The sequence below is a fragment of the Corythoichthys intestinalis genome, chromosome 12, assembly GCF_030265065.1.
Source record: "Corythoichthys intestinalis isolate RoL2023-P3 chromosome 12, ASM3026506v1, whole genome shotgun sequence".
NCBI lineage: Eukaryota > Metazoa > Chordata > Actinopteri > Syngnathiformes > Syngnathidae > Corythoichthys > Corythoichthys intestinalis.
The window spans coordinates 18367725-18388880 of NC_080406.1; the positions used below are offsets into that span (position 1 = coordinate 18367725).

At 40.7% G+C, this 21156-nt stretch overlaps 1 protein-coding gene across 8 annotated transcripts in view; it reads left to right on the forward strand.

The window, feature by feature from the left end:
- Positions 1 to 745: 745 nt before the first annotated feature.
- Positions 746 to 21156, forward strand: part of akap11 (A kinase (PRKA) anchor protein 11) — a 48182-nt gene continuing 27771 nt past the window's right edge. For 2 of the 8 annotated variants that reach the window (XM_057852555.1, XM_057852562.1), the window contains exons 1-8: positions 747 to 1025; positions 6324 to 6410; positions 11287 to 11394; positions 11469 to 11522; positions 12109 to 12240; positions 12375 to 12633; positions 13203 to 17277; positions 19377 to 19505. In XM_057852555.1, the coding sequence (XP_057708538.1) occupies positions 876 to 1025; positions 6324 to 6410; positions 11287 to 11394; positions 11469 to 11522; positions 12109 to 12240; positions 12375 to 12633; positions 13203 to 17277; positions 19377 to 19505 (4994 nt within the window). In that variant the 5' untranslated portion in view covers positions 747 to 875. Of the gene's footprint in view, positions 1026 to 1061; positions 1088 to 3737; positions 3834 to 3927; positions 4109 to 6323; positions 6411 to 11286; positions 11395 to 11468; positions 11523 to 12108; positions 12241 to 12374; positions 12634 to 13202; positions 17278 to 19376; positions 19506 to 21156 lie in introns of those variants that run through there. The other 6 variants (XM_057852557.1, XM_057852559.1, XM_057852558.1 and 3 more) reach the window with 6 other exon arrangements.

Consider the following 21156-nt stretch of genomic DNA (forward strand, 5'->3'; position numbering starts at 1 on the left):
CCATTCTTGGTGGTAATTTAGTCAGCTTTGTGTAGCGATCGCAAATGCTACTCAGTGACAGCCAACGAACACTTTTCATTTTTTCATTGATAACAAATCTTAATTCTATAATTATTTACACTTCCCCTTAAAGTTAAACTTAAAATTGTTTATAAATATATATATATATATATATATACAAACAGAAACGGTAACAGTGGCAGTCAGATACCACTGTATTAACAAATAAGTTAAGAATATAAAAATGGCTTACCACTTTGTCCTCTGAAAGACCACGCCAACCCAACAAAATGTTTACTGCGTATGAAATGTGAATGGATTCACCGAGCTGGTGTTAAAGTCAGCACAAGTTGATTCAGTCTTTACATTTTTTCCTCCCGAGTTTTTGGTTTCCGGAATTGTATGAAGAAAACATCCTTCATGTGTCGTAATGTCTAGAGTCGTTTCTACAAGTTCCAAAAAAGCAACGTGTGATCGGCATGTTCGTTTTTGAAAGATTACCGGAGAAAAGTAGCACAAATTACGTCGTTTGTATGCGAGAGCGGGTCTATAATGTCCCACGTCGGCTTTACTTCCGCTTTACGATGCGACGTCACGGTTTAAAAATAGCATGCGTGCGGTACGCCATTACGCTGTTGTTCAGGCTTCGATTAGTGATGTCTTAGATCCTCTTGTTTTCACATTTTCACACAGTACTGCATTCATGCATTGGGAAAAGAGAGTTGAGTTGCATTCAAAGAAATTGTTCAAAGTGGACGCCAGTCGACTTCCCGTGCCTCTGTAAACAACGTCAATGCACGTTCAAATACCCTCATGGAGTATTATTTCGCGTCTCTTTGTGATGATAATGTAATTGATTTCATAGGTCTGAATGAATGAGGCGAATGAAGGCACTGTTTATTTCACGTACGCTTCCAAAGAGAAGTGTCGAAAAATCCCGAGCTGATTTTGTGTACGTGAAGGGCGCACAGCGTTTAACGTCGGCGGCGCTGCTGGAAATCGATCAACATCACCGAGCAGCACAGGTAAACTACGCAAACGTGACCATGTCGATGTTTTGCATTCGCTGTCCTTTACGTCATTTGGGGTACGTCTAAATTGACATTAGTTTGCGTAGTTGTTGGTAGCTACTGCTTTTGGTGACAACAAGGCGTTTGCTAACTGCGGCCTATTATTATTCTTGCTAGCTCACTTGATTGACAGCCCTTCAACGAGCATGCCAGTCCTTCTCCTTCTTTTTATATCACCGATGTATTTATATTTTCAAACGAATGTCGTTTATTTATCACATAATTGTTTTGCCCGTCCTAATGTCCATCGTCCATGTGATAGTAAAACAACATCAGCATCCACAGTGTGAGGCCATAAATAGGTACATTCTGTCATTAGCTATGCTTTTACAATTTACACATTTACATTAAAACCTTATTGAATAATCATCAATTTAATTCAGTCCTAGCTTTATTTGTTCAACGAGGGACAACTAAGAGCAAGCTCTTTTTTAAAAAATAATCTCTATTTACGAACAACGTTAAACACATACAGTAATTGTGGCGTTTAAAATAACAAAAACATTTGCCTTTCTTAACATAAAAACCGCATTCAGTCCCGTTTGAGTGTCTGTGTGTATATTGTCTGTGTTTATACTGACTATGTATATTGTACAATTATCTGTATCGCAATCATTATATTAGGGAAGACATTTGTAGTTTTATTCAGTAATTTTCAACATTAAAAAATTTAAACAGTTTTAATTGAAAATTAACATTTAGCATAGAGCAGTGGTACAATACATGAGAATCCCAATTGTACATATCCATCCAACCACTTTCTTTTTTGCTCAAGGGAGTTAATATGGATTGAAATATGTATAAAGTAATTACATGATGTACAACGGTGACATTCACGCGTTGGATCACACCTGAGTGCACTAAATTCCTCGCAGCACGGATTGGCCAAGCAATGTCACATGGCCATCTGCAGCCAGTGATGGCCATAGGGGAATGCCATCGCGTATAGACCCTACCCACGTGACGTCACAACTCAGCCCTCCTGACTGGTGCCGCACAATTGTCCGTCAACACATCGTATTTACCTGTTACGGCTACGTACATTCCTCCTATTTACGGCGTGTTTTTCTGCTCGTTAACATTAATAATCAAAATGGTGAAGGCGTGTGTGGCGGTCGGTTGCAATAACAGAGAAGATAGACGGAGAGACTTGAAGTTCTACCGGATTCTGAGAGACTCGGTGAGGAGAGCGAGATGGGCTGCTGCAATTCGACGAGAAAACTGGGCTCCAAACGATTACCACAGATTATGTAGTAGTCATTTTATATCTGGTAAGATGCATTTAATATATATTTAGAGGGTTTTGGGCTGACAACCACAATTAAGATCATTGCTAGGCTAATCGCCGACAACATACACGTATGTATGTAGTGAGAGTGCTATCGCTAAACCATATAAACATTAAAAGCCCTAGCTCCATTGACAAATGACATGAAATACATTAGACTTGACAGTGGATGTTAGCAAGAAGAAAAGATTTTGAATTGAAAATTTCGTAACTCACCTTTCCAAGCACAAGATAGATTCCTGCCGAATTTTCGTGGACGAGGACCTGTTTCACCCAACCAGCAACGAAGTATTTATAAGCCTCCAAGCTCTTAAAGTTTTTCAAACTTTCGTGAGAATAGGCTGATTTTGTGTGGACAAGATAGTTGTAAATATCAGGGTAGCTAGCAGATGTCAGGCAAAGACGGCGAAGACAGCGGGTCGAAAAAAATCGATTTGTCATCAAATATTGATCTGGCGACTGGATAAACTGAAGCTTTTCCACATAACGCCTTTTATGCAACGCATCCAGTGAGTTTACGGCATCCGAAAGCACCGGGTCTTCCATGAAATGCATTATAAATTGCTCGATCAATTGAGACCATTGATAATACAGACACAAAATGACGGACAATGGGGCGGAACAATACAGCGATCACGTGATTTTGTGACGTCGGTGGGTAGGGTCTATAGACGCAGTGAGTCTTTCTGTCTTGACCTCAGCGGCAGAGGCTCCACCGAACCCCTGAAACCTACTCACCGAACCCCTAGGGTTCGATCAAACACAGGTTAAGAACCACTGGCATAGAGTCCGGAATTAGAGCAGTGGAGAAGAAAGTGAGTTTGCTATTTATGGTTGAAGTCTCTTTCAGTCATGAAAACACTTGGAAAAAGAATTAAGAGGTTTCTTCCAAAATACATTTTTACATTGACCACACACTAACTGTGGCAGGTTAACACACTTAAATTAGGGCAACACAGATCAGCAATTTTCCTGCTGCTGCAAGTTGTAAGTTTTTTTTTTTTTTAATCATTAGCTGCCATTCAAGACGACAGAAATCCAATCTATTTTGACTGAAAACATAAAAATCGTCATTTAAAATGTCCACTTTCAAAGGGCTAATATGCCAAAAAATAATGGAACTAAGATTTTTTTGTGTGCAAATTCTAATACAAAAGATGAATACAGTGATCCCTCATTTTTCGCGGTTAATGGGGACCAGAACCCACCGCGATAAGTGAAAAAACGTGAAGTAGCGACCACCCAGAATTTTTTTTTTTTTTTATGTATAAATCTGCCCTGTTCAGCCCTTGGACACAGGATATTTTTTTCTGATGTGTAGCACATTCTTTAAATATTTGTTGTATACAGAACAGTAGTTTGAAACGTAAATACAATATTAATATACCATAACATGCAGAAGATGAATAAAATGTACTCACCACACTGATGATCTTGATAAATGAAGAATTGGCAGAACAATGGAGATGAAGAAGGTAAAGATGATTTATTGAGAAGCTTCTGCAGGAGGTGTCCTGCACACAAGGAACATCGTAATGGGGAGTTGTGACCATTGTTTTTTCTTTTAAGCAAAGAAAGCCTCGTCTCTTCAATTCTTGCTTGAAAAGGAACATCCTGGACGGCATCCTCTACCAAAAAAGGCCAGTCTCATCCATGTTAAACACCTGCTCCAGGAGATAGCCACCCTCTTCAATTAATTGGGAAAATTGGTCTGCGCCATGGTCCGTCGAGGAGGCCTCCCCCTTACAACGTAACGCTGCGAAGTCTAAACCCCTTTTTAAATTTTTCGAATAAGCAAACAAAACCGCAATTTTCTTAACTTAAAGCATTGGTACTAGGCTGTGGTTCATTTTCGTCTGAGTCGTCATCACCTCCACCTTCATTAAACTCCTTCAGGAATGAGGCCATCATACAGCGCGTTGTATTTTGCCCGAATCATGTTTGTATCGAGACTCACCTTCTTTTTCTGACAGTCCAATTTCCACACTGTTTGTGCATTTTCCATTTTTACAATCATCTTGTTGCGAGGAGTCACAACTCGCTTAGTGTCCATGGAAAACAACAGTGAGGCCGTTTTACGGATTTTTGCTTAGTCTTTTTTTATGTAGCAAACGGTTGATTCATTTAGTCCGTAATGGCGTGTAACAGACACATAGCTGTGGCCAACTTTAAGCATGTCCAACAATTGAACTTTCCCGTGCACTGTCATCATTTTTCTTTTCTTCTTGGGTTCGCTAAAGCATTTAGCAGGTGTAGGACGCTTTGGAGCCATTTTCAACGACGTCACAAGCTCAAGAAGGCGAGCGAGAGCGGTCCCCTTCGATAGCAGCAAGGTTAAACGTCTTGGCCAATCAACTTGGATATTCCCGAGTGATGCTGGCCAGCGAATCAGAGCAGTGGATTTTGAGTTGGGCGGGCTCTCCTTGCCTTCTGCTAGGGCACGGGCAGCTTTTACACCATATTTTCTCTATTTATTTATTTATTTTTTTTTTTTTTTTGACCGAAAAAAAATCCGCGATAGACTGAGGGCACACAATTCGAAGCGTGAAGTAGCGAGGGATCACTGATATCATTTTTTAATTTTTATTTTTCAGACTATATTGTGCACATGATGCGTACCATCAATGAGCAAGTGTATTTTCATGAATATGGCTAACATGATTATATAAGGCGGGCGCATTCTATCATTAATTAATTTATTATGTTTATTTGATTTGGGGCCTTGATGACTATGTGTCTTGATGATATACTGGAGGTCTATAATACACTTACGCAACAACAAAATAGGTTTGAGGTCATTAGGCATGACCAGAATTCATATACAGTGGTACCTCTACATACGAAGTTAATTCGTTCCAAGACCTTGTTTGTAAGTCGAAATGGTCGTATGTCGAGCAGGATTTTCCCATAAGAATACATTATAATTCCATTAATTCGTTCCAGAGCCCAGATACCTACACCAAATCCTTAATAAATACTGCTGGTACTATTACAAATGGCAATTACACATAGTAAAATTAATACGGTTTAAATAAAAATCGGAATAATAATATAATAATTCCTGTAATAACGTAATGAATTGTGTTCTAATGTGGCAAACATGTTTTGCGTGCTGTACCTGAACTCACCGTGTCGCTGACGTGACAGAGAGCGGGAGCGGTGCGGTGCAGAGTTCACTTTTAATGTTTTGGTGAGAACACCGTCAACTGCGGCGGACAGTAGATGTGTTGTGTTGCACAACTTATGAAATAAATGATAAAAACCTGACGAAGCTGGAGATTTCTTTGGTGGTGTTACCACAATCATAATTGTCAACTTATAAAGACTGGCGATCGAAGGTCGGAAGAGGACCGTGAAGATTGTAGACATTCTATGGCTGTATTGTTGAGCCAGTTCACGAATGCACACCCCACGCTCATATTTTTCTATCATTTGCATCTTCATTACAATGGTAAGCATCACCTTTTTCCTTGTTTCACCACCTGTACCAACTTTTTGAAACCTGTGTTGATTTCTCTCACAAGAAAATCTGCCGTGCGTACGCCTGCATGGCGCTGTCATGTCATATTTCGAGCATGTCGTCAGATGTAGAAACAAATGGCAAGTCAAATTTTACGTTCAATGTCGAAAAGATAGTGTGTCCAAGCAATCGTATGTGGAGGAACCACTGTATAAGGTGCATTGGATTTTGGTGAAAAACAAAGGTTTTAAAGTGCACCTTAAATTCAGAGAAATACATTAAATATAGCAATTTAAATGGATATACCAATATTAAAACAAGATGAGGGTCCCCAAATATGGTCCAGAATTTAGTGTCGAACTCCTATTCCCAAAAGTTGCCGTTAAACCCAAACCTTGAAGGGCCATAACTCGAAATTCGTTTGAGCTTAGAGCCTCAAACTTCTGATTCTTTCATTTGAAATCATTTGTGTTTTTCTCCCTCTAATGACGCTTTCTGCTTCCAGGAGTGCGGGCCTTCCTTAGTTGACATGGACGCTTGTGCACGTGTTCGAGGAGCCCCAATAAGGTCAAGGGCTTTTGTCAGAAAAGAGGTTAGCGATCATAATTTATGCTACTTTTGGGTAAATATGTATGAAATGTTTAAATGTCTAAACTACTTGAACTGCCAGCTGGAAAGTGAAACCAAATCGAGGTTTCCAGCAGAAAACTTGCAAAGCTATGTAGTAGATAAGCAACATGCTTTTGTGAAACCAACAAACAAAAAAAACACACAAAAAGATTTGTTTAAGGGAATTAATTGCCTTTTGCGCCAAGTTAACTACTGGCTGAAAGGCTTCAATGACTGACAAGCTTACTTCATGCAAAATGTGAAGGCTAATTATTAGTGTTTTTGTATAAGTCGCTCCGGTATAGGCATGTGCCGGTTACCGGTTTCACTGTTTACCGTGGTGTGAAAACGTCGCGGTTTCAAAGCCACTAAAATTTTCCGTCAGACCGTAGTACGGCATTCGCTATTTTTCTTGTGTCAAAAATGCAGCCAGAAGCGGCTTGGCGCAGCAGCGCTCACCCCCTCCCGTTTGTTGCTGTGTGTGAAAGTGACGCTATCGGCTAGCCAGCCAGCTAACCCAAAAACAAATACTCCAAACATAAGGCGTACTGTTCTTCAATTTATTGAGCTCTCAAATCGTGGTAAGTGTAATATACAAAATGAATACATTTAAAATGTTGTACAATTAGATTTTTTCAGGTGAGTAGCTTCAAAAGATTAGCACCATGGAAAAAGTTCGCCAAAAACAAAACACACATTTTCCTTTCAAATTCAATATACAAACTAACTAAAAGCATACAAAGATGAATGTTAGCCTAGGCTTAGCTGGGAGAGCAACTTCGTTGAGTGTGACAGCCGCAGAGTGAGAAAACAAGCTTGATTCGCTTGAATGAAGGGGAAAAAGTGATAGCGTCAAAGATCGCTAATTGCGAAAGATGATCTTGCCCTAAGCTGAAATCCACGTTCGCTGGATCAAGGAGAGGTCTCATTCCCAATGTTCCCAAAAAAAAATTTTTTTTTTTTTTTTTTTTAATGAAACCTTTCCACAACAATTTTAACTAACTTATACATTTTTAACTGACTTATGAATTCTTTGTTCTTTTTAACACAAAGGCATGACATCATGTAGACTAGAGTTGACACAGTGGCTGAAAATGGCGAAACTTCACTTAAGCTTTTCCACCCTCAAAAAAAGTCATGCAGTATAAATTTTTTAAAAAATTTATTCAGAAGTGTTTTTACTTTTTTTATAGAAATTATTTTGTTCTTGCTCTAATCTTGAGCAACTTAAGCTGTGGCTGTGAGTATAGTCTACAAGTTATATTTACTTTAATTTTATTTAAACTATTTTTTTAATTGATAATTTATTTATTTTAACAATATATTCATGTTCCAATTTGCAACTATGGTCTGAAAAAAAAAATCCTGTTCAATAGAAAAGTTATTTTTTTAACCCATACATCTCGAAATTTTTTGGAGCTATAATTGCAATACCGTGATACCGTGAAACCGCGGTATTTTTGCTCACGGTTATCGCACTGTCAAAATATCATACCGGCACATGCCTACTCCGGTATATAAGTAAGACAAAAATGCATTGTAAAGAAGAAAAAAAAAAAAACACTGGAGTGCGAGTCACATTTTTATGGGGATACTTATTTGATAAATTTCAGCACCAAAAACAAAAATTTAATCTAGAACGGCAATATAAAAGTATTTGGCAAGTGACGTGAGGGACTAAGTTTGGAGACACAGGACTTTACTTTCACTGGCTGTTCGCGGTGCCAAGGGTCCTGAGGAAAATCCCAAGGATGAAGTGGGGCTGCAGGTGGATTGTTGCGAATCTTCTGGCAAGATGAACAACTTTTTACCGTCTCTTCGATCTGTTTATCTAATCCTGGCCACCAAAAATAACTTCTCGCCATTTCTTTCATTTTAACAATACCACTGTGACCTGCATGCAGTTGCGCAAGCATTTAGTCAACAACCCTACTCTCGGTAATCGGCTATTACAAGATACCCATTAACCTTTGCGGGCGGAACTGACCAATAAGAACAGTGACTACAGTCGCTACAAAAGAAGTAGAATAGAGAACAACAGGTTGACTAGGTGTACAGTATGCCAACGTAACACACTCAGCTAACATTACATGAAGCATAAACAATGAACTGAGAAGGGACTTACAAACGCAACCACTGGCCTCTACTATAATATTTGGGGTTGGAATGCCATGTATTCCAGTGATATGTTTTTTTTTGTCGACAATATCAAGCCGCCATATTTTTGAGTGCACAGTGCATTCTAGGGCGATGAGGTTGATCTGAAATTTGGAGTCCTCAGACTTTTAAAACCACACATTTTCCACTCGCCTGATGTCCATTCCTTGTGTTTCTTGGCGCATTAAACTTTAATATGTTTAACAAAATATAAAGGACTACTTTGGCAGTTATTATTAAAGGGTACCATGGATAGAAAGATGTAGTTCCTAAAAAATATATGTTAGTACGAGTTATAATTTGGTATTAAAATCCCTCTAAATGTTTTCGTTTTGATAAAATTTGTAAAATTATTTTAACTATTAGGTCGGCATTGTTGTTGAAGTCGCAGGGCAGTGACGCCACATGGACACGCTGCCGGAATTCCACCGTGTCACTCTTCAACCACATTAAAATGTCCTCGATTCTGCCTTTCCAATTTGTACCCGAGTGGAACATTAATGTCAAGGACAGCAAAAGGGAGTCGAGTAGCGTTTATGGGTCAAGTTCGCTAGTGACAGCACTCCTCTGCTCTAGTGACGAGAGCAGGAGAGTGTTTGATGTCAAAAACTGTTTGCAGAGCTTCACGGTAAACTATTGTGGGATCCAACTTATTCCAATATTATTATGGAGATAGTTAGCATCCAGAGCTGCCATGTGCCTTACATATGATTAGTGAAACACGGCAGTTTTGATTATTTTTCCCGATAGCCCGGGGCCGTGCATCACAACACACGAAAACGCGTGCCTCTACCGAGACGTTTCATGGCGTTTAATGACGTCTTACCTTATTCTTGTCACGTAAAAGCAGGTGTCCAGATTGTTGATCATCCTGCCCGTTGCTTCCCGGTGAATAAGCAACATGTAAAACGAATAAATGTATTCATGCCCAAAAGATTATAATGACGCCTTATTTTGCACATTGAGATCTAAGAGGCAGAGAAAGTCGGGTTGACGCAGGCGTTCATTGGACCGCGCCGTTTATTGGCATAAGCTTTGGCAAATCCTTAACAAGAAAAATAAGTATATTATAGTGAAAATACTGCTAACAAAAAAATTGTGTTCACAAAAAGAAAAGCGCTTCAATCTGTATTAATGAGGCCCTATTCTCACACGGTTGAACAACAATGCAAAGAGAACTGGCATTCACAATCAAAATATGCAAAATACACATAAAACTTACTCGTTGACTTGATTTCTAATTAATTTAAAACTTGTCATTGACACCTTGTGGTGTATTTAAATCACTACCTTAAATAGTTAGAGTGACACTGTGGAAGTACGGCAGTGAGCCAATGTGACGTCACTTTCTCAACAAGGGCGAGCTATTATCGTAATTTCCCGAATATAAGACGCACCCATGTATAACGGGCACCCCAAATTTACTTGTAAAATCTAGGGGAAATTATTGTACTAGTGTATAACGCGTACCCTAATTTTAGCACCAATAAATAGAAGAATACAAGGAAACAGAGCTCGTGTACAGATACAGAAATGCCATTTTACTGACTGGTGAAACACAGCACCAGCATGGCACATTGGTGTTCAAAACGTTACCGTAAACTGACAATATGTACAGTAAGAACTAAGAATATGATCTGACAACTTCAACTTACCAGAATCCATGAGAAAACAAAACAGATGTGACCTTTCTTTTAAAGGCTGCTGTATAACTTGCTCGTTTCATCATGATGAATAAATGTTTCTTCCATGGATTGATACAGTAAAATAAAAGAGGATTTACGTCGGAAATCGGAAAAAGCACATCGCTGTACACTAGACTGTAACAATAGGAACCATTGTTATTTGGGTTTGAGTTTCCCGAGGGACAGATATAGTTGATGGACACAGGAAGTCTTTGTTGTGTTACGTTTGTTATGGTCCGAGTTGCGGAGCTGCAATAAACAGTGACTTAAATGAGTTCAAGAAACTAAATTCTGTGCTTTATGAAGAGTGAAAAAAGCAGAATTTAACACAGACGAAATCATTCGACCAAGCAGATTGAGTTATTAACGAAACAAAATGGTGACGTCAAGTACCGTAATGGTCGGCAACGGATCGCCGCATACGTTTCTTCCAACACAACATGGCCGTGTCAAAAAAAAAAAAAAAAAAATCAGTCTTTATATATATATCTATATATATATCTATATATCTATATCTATATATCTATCTATCTATATATATATATATATATATATCTATATATATATATATGTATATATTTCTGTCTCCATCCCTGTACCCGTGTTTAATGCGCACCATGATTTTACAAGTTGATCTTGGGGAAAAAAAGTGCGCCTTATATTCGGAAAATTACGGTAGTTTATTTATTTTTTTTTATATATAAAATTGTACAAATTTTATTAAAAGGAAAACATTAAGAGGGGTTTTAATACCAAATTATTATAACTCGTTCTAACATTTATCTTTTAAGAACTACATGTCTTTCTATCCGTGGTACCCTTTAAGAACTACATGTCTTTCTATCCGTGGTACCCTTTAAGAACTACATGTCTTTCTATCCGTGGTACCCTTTAAGAACTACATGTCTTTCTATCCGTGGTTCCCTTTAAGAACTACATGTCTTTCTATCCATGGTACCCTTTAACTATGGTTGATCTGTCTATATGTTAGCAATGACTATCCATTTGTGTTTGCAGACTGTTCGTGACACCGGAGCACAGTTTGTTAAGAGTATTTTACGTAGCAGAAAGGATCTATGCAGTATCAACCTGGAACTCCCATCCAAAAGTACAAAAGTGACAGAGGTTTGTCTCATGCACACAGGCATATACAAAATTCAAATCATAAGCCAAGATGAGAGCTTTTTATCCTCTTTTAGGTTCATTTTGTCTGCCTGCCTGGTCAGAATGAAAGCGACGATGCTGTGGATCAGGTGCCTTTATAATTTTCACCACGGATAAGTAGCCCCTTCACTTTGTGTTTCGAAGTCACCTTTTTGCAGAGTTGCTGTTATCAGTTAACAGCATTGACATGGAATCGTGGGGGAAGATGTGGGTGAATTTGAATCAGCAAATTTCTTTATTCAGATTGGGGCCATAACCTAAAAAAAAAAAAAACATCATTCTATTAGCAACCAATAAGATCATACGGGACTAAATTCCTCAGAGTCTGATAGGTTGGCGTGTCATTACTGTGACATTTCAAACTCCACTTTCCATAATAGCTTTAATTAACACATCTTGTTGTGTTTTTTTTTTTTTTTTTTTTTTTTACAAATATTGGTGCTATCCTCCAATTATATGATTTAAGAATCCTGTGTTTATGTGCTCAGTTTGAGTAATATTGCGCCTTTGCTTAGTTCTGAATTAAGTGCCACAGCGGATCAAGTGGTCTTCTGTTCTGCAATTTCACATGGTCCTTATAGAGAGTGCTATAAGTTTAGACTGTGTTGCATATGATCATATACATATGACAGTGAGTGGATTTATTATGCATCAATGTATTCTTTATTCTTTCAGGCCTTGGCCTCCCTTCCGGCTGGAATGTGTGAGATGCTCAGGACCTTCCATGTTCATGGTCTGAGAAATGATGAAGTTCAGTTGTTCAAAGACTCCCGAAGACTTAAAGATCCCAATGACAGTGGGCCTCAAGTAGGTTGAAAAAAATGATGTTGTATTTAAATTCCACCACCTTACACTTCACACGGCATGCAAAATAGCCACAACCAGATTCCTTTGAAACCTGAGAAGAACTTTTTTTTTCTTCCCTCCAATCCTCATCACAGTGTTGGCTAAAGGCTGTATGTGTCTTTCGACACAACCCTTGTGTCAGCGGGCAACATCCAGCTACCTTCACATCGTTGACCGGTCTAATTGGGTGTTACGTCACCGGTGTCCGCTATGCGCTGGAGCTGCAACGTCTCCACAGGGGTGAGGCGAGACCTTCAGAGGACGATGACACCAACCAGTCTGTTTCCTCTATCGAAGACGATTTTGTCACTGCGCTTGAGAATCTCGAGGAGGACGAAACGGGAGAGAATTCCTGTAAGTTGAAATGCTCAGTAGAATATACAGAAGAACCCTTTCGATACAGCGGTAACTTGCCACCAAATTTCTTAATGTAGTTGCCCAGTGGCCCTTGCTTTCTTCAACTACGTAGGAATGAAAATCATTAGATAAGTGAGAAATGTTTTCCCGAGTGAAATGATAAGTAGTCTTAGACAATAAAAAAAACTACACAGTAACAGCACCACAATTAAGCTATGGAGAATCCATATCTGCTCTTCAGGGATTAGTGTGATTTGGTTGAGGTAGCACTGCCACTGTTTGAGGAATTAAGTCTCATTTAACGGAAATACAGTTCTGGAAATTGATTAGCCTCTTATTTTGGGATATTTTGGCCCACAAAGCCGAATTGGTACAGTCTTACTGGCCACAGGAGAGTGGGAAGTGTGGGACCAAATGGTCAATATGTGAATTTGAGAAGGGGGCAAATACTCTTTTCATTGCACTAATGGTGTGTGTCTTGGGAATGTATTGAAGACAATATAACATTTTCTAATCTGGCTTCTCTCCGTCTTCTTTTTTTTGCTGATTTCCATGGACACCTGAAGCCTATCTCACTTCTAAAAAACGTGATGTGGCGTCACAGACAGTACCTGCCCATAAGAGACGAAAGGAACTCTCAGGCTCTCACATTATAATAAGCTCGTCTTCAAAGAAGTATGTGTCGAAACACAAGCCGGGGCCAGAGGTTTCTGTCACTGTGCAGAGGTCCTCCGGCACGGAAACTCAGTGGACCTACTGCAGTCAACGAGCACCTCTATCCTCCCCGCCAGTTCATATCAGTGAATCAGAAGAATCTGATGGCTCCAGCCCCAGCCCTATCATTTTCCTTGACGAGGTGGGCTACCAGAAAAGCATGTTGGCCAAGCTGGACATTCCTCAGGTGCCGGGAGGTCCTAGAGAGAGGGTAGAAGACTCAGACTCTGAAGTGAGTGAATTTTTTGACAGCTTTGACCAGTTTGATGACCTCGAAGATTTCACTTCAGAAAGGGGCCCTCTCATGCTGCCTATGGAAAATGAAAGTGCTTCGACCACACAGACGGTAGAATCTAACACTGTTGTTATGGCGTCCAAAGACAGTTCAACAAAAGGCATGTTTCCTCACTGCTTTGATCAACCAATCCTCCCAGCCAATGTGAAAAAACCCACTCCCCTTAAGCCAAGCTCCCCCTATGGACCGCACTCTGAGGTGCCTGACTCCCCACAACCTGTACAGAGTCCCACAGAGGACAATGCTGGTCCACTCTTCAGTCCAGTGAGCTCCTCTGCCTTTAGCCCTCTGATAGATTCAAGTGGTGTGCTGGAATATTTTTGGAAGAAAAGTGAGGATGGAAGATGCACCACTGAGTTACGTAAACCTCAAGATCTTTGTTCTTTGTATAAAACCTACTCAGACTTTGCTAGCAATCTCTCAAAAGAAATTCTTGGATCTGTCTGCGGGTACCAATCTGCTACAGACATTAATGACAACAAAAATCTCAGTTGTGTTTGCCACAAGGAATTCACCAACCCCTTAGGCTACACGATGAAGCTCTCAGATATCCAGGATACAGTAACTGTTGCTAAGCTACAAAAGACATCACAGTGTTTGAAGGATGGAATCCAGAGGTTTGCAACTGACCTTGTAGAAATGAGTCTGGGTAGTGCTTTGCGAGACCTCCAAAAAGGTGTGTCTACTTGCACCACCACTTTGTGTCACTTAGCTGCTAGACTCACATCCTCAGTATTTCAGATGGCCTTTCATGAAATTGGTATGCGGCAGGCCTATGTGTTGAAGGACCGTGCGATGAATGGGTTAGCAAACTTCTTGGTTGGAGAGGCGATATCTGGTGCACTGAAAGAGTTCTTGAACGTGAAAAAGCAGATTTTCCATTGCACAGTAAGCCAGTTCGCGGCAGATTTAGCAGAAGAGCTGATTTTTGAAGGTATAATGGAGGTGTGTCAGTTCTCCCACCCGTCGACACCATTAACCCCCAGTGATTGGACTTTTGGCCGTGTGAATGAAGAGGAGGAGGAAGAGGAGGTGGTTACTTCTTATGCTTCAGACTTATCTGAGTCAGTTATCCAGGAGGCATTCATTGAGCTCTCTCAGGCTGACATTGCCTTCACTAGCCAAGCAGCCATCAGTGTTTCTCCTGTTAATGCAGGGAATATGAGTGCTCACACACGCAGTTCATTGGCAAACCAGCAGCTTTCCAATGAAAACTCAGCAGATACTTCAGCAACCTCAGGAGAGAGTGCCCCCTGCACGGTGAAAGATGCTATTTTCACTGTGTCAGGCATGGCAAGCTGTATTCCTGTGCCCCAAGTGGGCCAAGCCATCTCTTGTCTAAAGGACCCTGAAGACCAGCGCGGTTCCAGTTCATCAGATACCTTACAGGCCAGCCCTAAAAAAATATTTTCTTCAGATACATGTACGGAAACTCACATTTACAGTAATGTAACTGAAACACCCACCTGTGAAAAAGGCTCCCTGTATGGAAAATCACCATTCCAAAACTTCTCTGGCAACATGGTGGAAATGATAGTGACTGAAGCTTGTGAGGTTGTAAGTGCTTCTAAAAAAAAGACAAGTTTAGATGATGATTCTGACATTCTTGCAAATACAGTTGTGAGCCAGAGGGCGACTCTGCATGTACCAAATGCAGAGTTGGGTGGACAAAAGATGTCTCACTCTGAGGGTAATGCTACTCCAAACTCTGGTCAAAAATCGGGTCGCACACCAGGCACTCCTCCGTCCACCCCCCAGCAGCCAAGTGAAATATCCAAGGAGAAACAAATAAAACAGTTCTCCAAAAAGTTAAAAAGCAAGTTGGCCAAAGAATTTTCCCCTGCTACCCCCCCTCCAACTCCACACTATCACCCTGAACCTGGCCTGGGTCCAACAGAAAAGAGTCCAGAGGCAGATAAGACAGAGTTTATGTTAAAACTGATGAGATCTCTTTCTGAAGAGGCAGATGGTAATGAGGATGAAGAGGAAGATGATATACAAGAAGATCCCATCATAAGTGCCACTGACAAATCAGTCGAGTCAGAAAGTCGTCCGCAGGAACTGAGGCAGTTGGCATCTCACAAGCTTTCCAACAAGGAAGCTCTCCATTATGCTGAGCAGTTGGCTTGTCATATAGTCTCAATGGCAACCGAAATAGACACTCTGAGAGTTGATGATGAGGTTGGGGAATTTGCTGGTCCAGGTGAGAGAAGGCGTGACAGTGTAGCTCAATTTTCACAACAGACTTTAAACTCCTTATGGGTGTATGCGGGTGAGGTGGCCGGGGAAGTGATCAGTCATGTGAAAAGGATGGTGACCTCTGTCCAAGGTTCTCCAAGAGGTAGTGTAGATCTTCTCAGCGCAGAGTGTTTGCATCACCACCACCATCACACTCTTGCAAGCACAGATCAGAACCGGGACTGGAGGGTGGAGAGGGTGGCTGAACAATGGTCAAACAATCTCCTGGCTTCGGTTTTACGCTCACCTGGTTCCACGTCTAGTCGTTCAAGCTCTGGATTGTCCTCTGCGTTTCCTAGCTGTGAGAGTGTGACCGATGAATACGCCGGCTACCTAATTAGGGTGCTAAGAAAAGAGGGAGGCAGTCGGGAGTTGGTCCTTGATCAATATGCCAGTCGTCTGGCCTACCGGTCCATAAAACAAGGTTTGGCTCATGCTAGTCGCAAGATAAAACAAAGATCTGCTGGTACCCGCCTTCGTCCTTCCAAGTCGTTACCGGATGAATGGAAGACATCGAGTAGTGAGTCCACAGCAAGCAAGGACTTGATGCAGTCAGTGGGTGGTCCCTCATGTGAGGATCCACAGTATTGTTGCAGAAAGAAGCAGAGTTCGGGAGACAGTGTTGAACTAGTGAACTTTGCAGAATCTTTAGCCCACAATATCACTTGTGATGTCACACGAACACTTCGTCTATCTTCTGTACGCCTCTCAAAGTCTCTGACTGACTCTTGTCTTTATAAAAAATCCAAACTTGAAAATATGACTGAGAACCTCATTAGGAACTCATTCTCCTGTCCTTTACTGTCCAAGGATTCTAAGGTGAGTCATTACCACAGCACAGAAAGCTTGCTTGATGGAGGGTACAACAGAAGGATGATGCAGGTCATTGAGCACTATGCAAGGAAAATAGTTGATGACACGCTAAAGCTGAGCCTAGCTTCAGTAGGGCATTCTTCCCAGCATCATCTAAGGACAACCGGCTTGGACAAAAGCTTACACGCCCAAAGGCTTTCTGAAGTGACTAGATCTGGATCAGTCCAGGGACAGATGACCTGCCAGTTCTGTCAGAATTTTGAATGCCCCTACTGCACCAAATTTAATCAGCGTCACTACCAGACAATATTGCAGAGGAGGAGAAGGGGACCACCATTTCCAGCAAAGCCAGAAACCCTCAATGGGCTAGAGATTCCTAAAATCCACATTGACCTAGAACACAAGTCGGCATTTGCAGAGCAGATGGTGACTTTGGCCATGGAGAACGCAAAACGTGAGCTGAGCAACACAAGCCTTAACGCAGACAGTGGCATCGGCCATGATGGAACGAGCTACGCAGAGAGCTTCACTGCTGAGATCATGACCTCTGCACTCAATGTCTGCCAAGCAGCCAGCATCAGGTACAAACAGTGCATTGACACCTGCGATAGAATCTTAACATGGCACTAAAGTGTTATTCATTGATTGATTTTTAAAAAGTTTTTTTTCTCATCAACTTGAATGTCATTAAAACCAGGTTCGTGTTACAGTTTGCATTAAAAGTGCCCAGAATGTCTTTTTTTTTTTTTTTTTTTTTTTTAATTTATTTTTATTTGAGTTGATCCTTTTCTTTGTGCTTTTGCAAAATCCTGTTTCCCATTACTATGCAGGATGATAGAACTTGATTAAATTTGAATATTCAGTATTTTGAATTTCAACCCTTGCTCTGATTGGCATTCAGTGCAGTGGGTGTGTGGTGACTTTGACAAATTGCATTGCACATAACAAACATAAAATATTCACTCATTTGACTTTCCCGTTTCAGTGGGGTTCTGTGTGTGCAGAGATCTGTATTTCAGTCAAGAGGCAAGCTTTTGCCGTGACGTCCTGGTTTCAAAATCCTTTATTGTACTAAATTAAAAATTCACTAACTTGACGCCAACACACTCACTCGGTGCATCAAGTCTGTAGGTTATACTGCAAACGTCTTGAGGTGTTGTGGGTGGGTAAAGTTCTGTCAAGAACCAGGCATTGAAGCTGGCTCCTGGCAGACAACGATGTTCGGTGGTGGAAGTCGCAGGGAAAGAAAAAAGGGACAAAGACAGGAACTGCTCGTGCAACAAAAGTATTGTACTAAACCACAGTAAAAACTGTTAAAAACCAGGAAGTGGTCGAGACGAAACCACAGACACTAGCTTACTTGGTTCCTTTGCGCTCTCCTTATTAGTGAGCGTAGAGGGAGAACGAAGAGGGCACGTACTTTCGTAGTAAGGCACGGTGTGATGTCACACTCTCATCAAATTCAAAATCTGCTGTTTGCAGAATGATTTAACTTTTATATGAAATGTTTCAAAATATTGGAAAATGACTTTAGTGCCTCTTTAATGTATGCTCTGCTTATTGGTATTTTTCTGAGGTGCTGTGGTTTATGAAGCCTTTTGAGGTTACCACCTTCCTAGCAACCACTTCTATTTACCTGATACATTTAACAGAAGTTAGTTTAAAGAATCGCTCCAGCGGAACAAGGACACAGTGGTCTACCAAAATTGTCCTAGTTCCATCCGCGGTATAGTTTCAAGAGTTGTAATGTGACAAGAGGTGTCCATTAGGAGTGAGAACCTCTTGGTGCCTCACGATACGATTTGCGATACAAAGTTCATGTTAACGATGGTCTGACGATATTGCGATAGAACGATTATCGATACATTGGTCGGAAAATCCTTCTAGGGTATTCTACAAACAACTAATAACTAATAACTAAACAGAAAAAACAAGCTTCTGCTGTGAATTGGATTGATTTTATCTCTAGTAGACGTCCAATCCATGTTCATTCGCTGCCATCCCTCCCACTTCAAACGGACCGAACGTCTATGGCCGGTAGTGGCAGCCAATGCCAGGCAATTAGGTAATTTTGGGCCATTTAAGGTTATTTACCTGTTAATTTTCAGTTTTTTCATGTTGATTTTGGGGTAATTTATGGGTCACTTCTGGTTTATTTTGAGTTACAGAATAGGAAGTGACCTGGGAATCACCCAAATGAATATGCAGTGACTCAAACTCAACAGTCAATGACCTGTAAATGCCCTAAAATAGATAACAAGTGACCTGTAAATGCCCTGAAAATCGGACAGAATGACTGTCAATGCTCTGATTTTAAAAGAACGAACGTTCCCAGTCTAAATGGATTGGGCGTCGAGCACCGTCAATGCAGCCTTAGAGTTAAACTGAGACGCTATTATGGTGGAAGATTTTGGTAGCAACTTGTTGGTTTATCTTTATTTATTTTTCTTAGACATTGACATCGTTTTAAAACGATATATCGATTCTTGGCAGGAGCATATCGATAACCTTTTGGGATACAAAGTATCACAATATATTACCATTTCGATATTTTATCACACCCCTAGTGTCCATACTTAACTACCATTTTGTCCAGATTTAAAATGAAAACACATCACTATACTTGAGTTGTAAATGTGACTTTTTTAGGGCTTCTAATATTAATCTATTTTTAATGTAGCTCTCCAGGCAGAGAAGCCACTGAGTCCACGGTGTCCCAGCAGTTGAGTGTTGGGGATGACAGTCTGGGCAGTTGGTCAAACCTTAGCTTCGAGGATGATAACAGCAGCTTCCTTCACCTCAGTGACAGGTATACATTCTGAATAATGAATTATTTATGAGATCATGCATGAATATCATATTTTTTTAGTGAGGCACCAAAAATGCGGTAGCCATGTCCTGTTCCTTGACCACTGAAACAACACTGACAGCTGTCAGGCACACATTTGTACAAACGCCGCACTGGTGAGAATTTTTAATCCATATGGATTTGCGACTTGATGTTGACAATGTTCAGAATCAGAGCGATTTCCTTCTTGAAAAGGCAGCTTGTCATATGTTAAACAAAAAGAGAATAGTTGTGCATTTGTTGCTCTTTCTGGGTGTGGACACATTTTCACAGGTTAAAGCAGAGAAAGGAACTTTGCTGTTGTTCGTGTCAGTTTTAAACAAGGATTTTTTGGGCATGTTGCTTTTGGTTTCAACAGCCTTTAATCATACTTTAGAGCAGACTAATGCACACTTTTGAACGTTGCAACTCTGAAGTAATTTTAAATGATCGTTCCTCTGCAATCCGCTCGCATCCGTGGCATTTATCACTTCAAAAATAGTTGATTAGAATATGTTTAAATGGATAAACAAGATTAATGGTCTCACACGTGCGAGTGGATGAGGCTTTGGCTCAAATTTTAATGGCAAGACACAGGCATAGTGTACTGCCATGCGAGGGACATGTCTCACGATATCTCCCTCTCTCACTTCATCCCTTCCCCCTCACCCCCCCACCCCCCATTCTGGTGTATCACCAGTGTTGTCACTAACGCGTTACTAAGTAACTCGTTATTGTAATCTGATTACTTTCTTTCAGTAACGAACAATCTAACGCCTACATTTTTTCCAAACCAGTAATCTGATTAAAGTTAGTTTCCTTAGTGTCTGTGCGTTACTATTTTGTTATTGCCTCATAATGTATGTAGAATGAAGAATATTGTAGTCATGTACGAAGGGCATTTTTAATAAGAAAGTTAGAATAGAAGGTTCCTCCTACGTGTTCGTTTCCTTGGTAACCGCTCATAGTTACTTCCTATTTTGGTCTCGAATCACATGTGCAAAGTGTTTTGGGATGCGTGAGGTTTGCGGGTGCACATTCGAGCCGAGTGCAGGTACTTGTTGAGGGGGAATGTTGATCTGTGTGCGTCCATGAATGTACGTGAATATTTTTCCTTCATTTTGGAGGGTTCTAGCAATAGATTGAAGCCGCTACATGTGCAGCTGTTTCGTAGCTTTGCCGTTGCAATGGCGGTTAGGCATCGGGGAGCATTGTTTACATCATATTCGTGTTGCGCATTTATGCCGTGAAGTGATGTGTTCGTTTAGCATCTTTGGGATGTGCTGTAAGTCCGACTGAGTGTAAAGTGCTTAGTTGCCGCCACGTTTTGTGGCCGAATTGACCGCGTGTGTGAACGGCGTACTTTCGGGTTGTGCGCACGCATTCGCGCCCGCTCCCCACCTTTGTGTTTATTGCACTGTGCAATTCATTTGTGTATTTGTGTAACCCCTAAACCCTAACCCCAAGTTCAGAATTTTTGACATTAGGCTTAATCTTCGAGTTAGCGGGGGTTTAATTAGTTTTCAACTTTTAGATTTCAACAAATTCCATGCATTTTGTCAGTTACTTGTTAGTTTCAGGGCTAGGAAGTGGCTAAGCTAGCGTGACTCAGTGGTGGTTGAAATCAAATCCA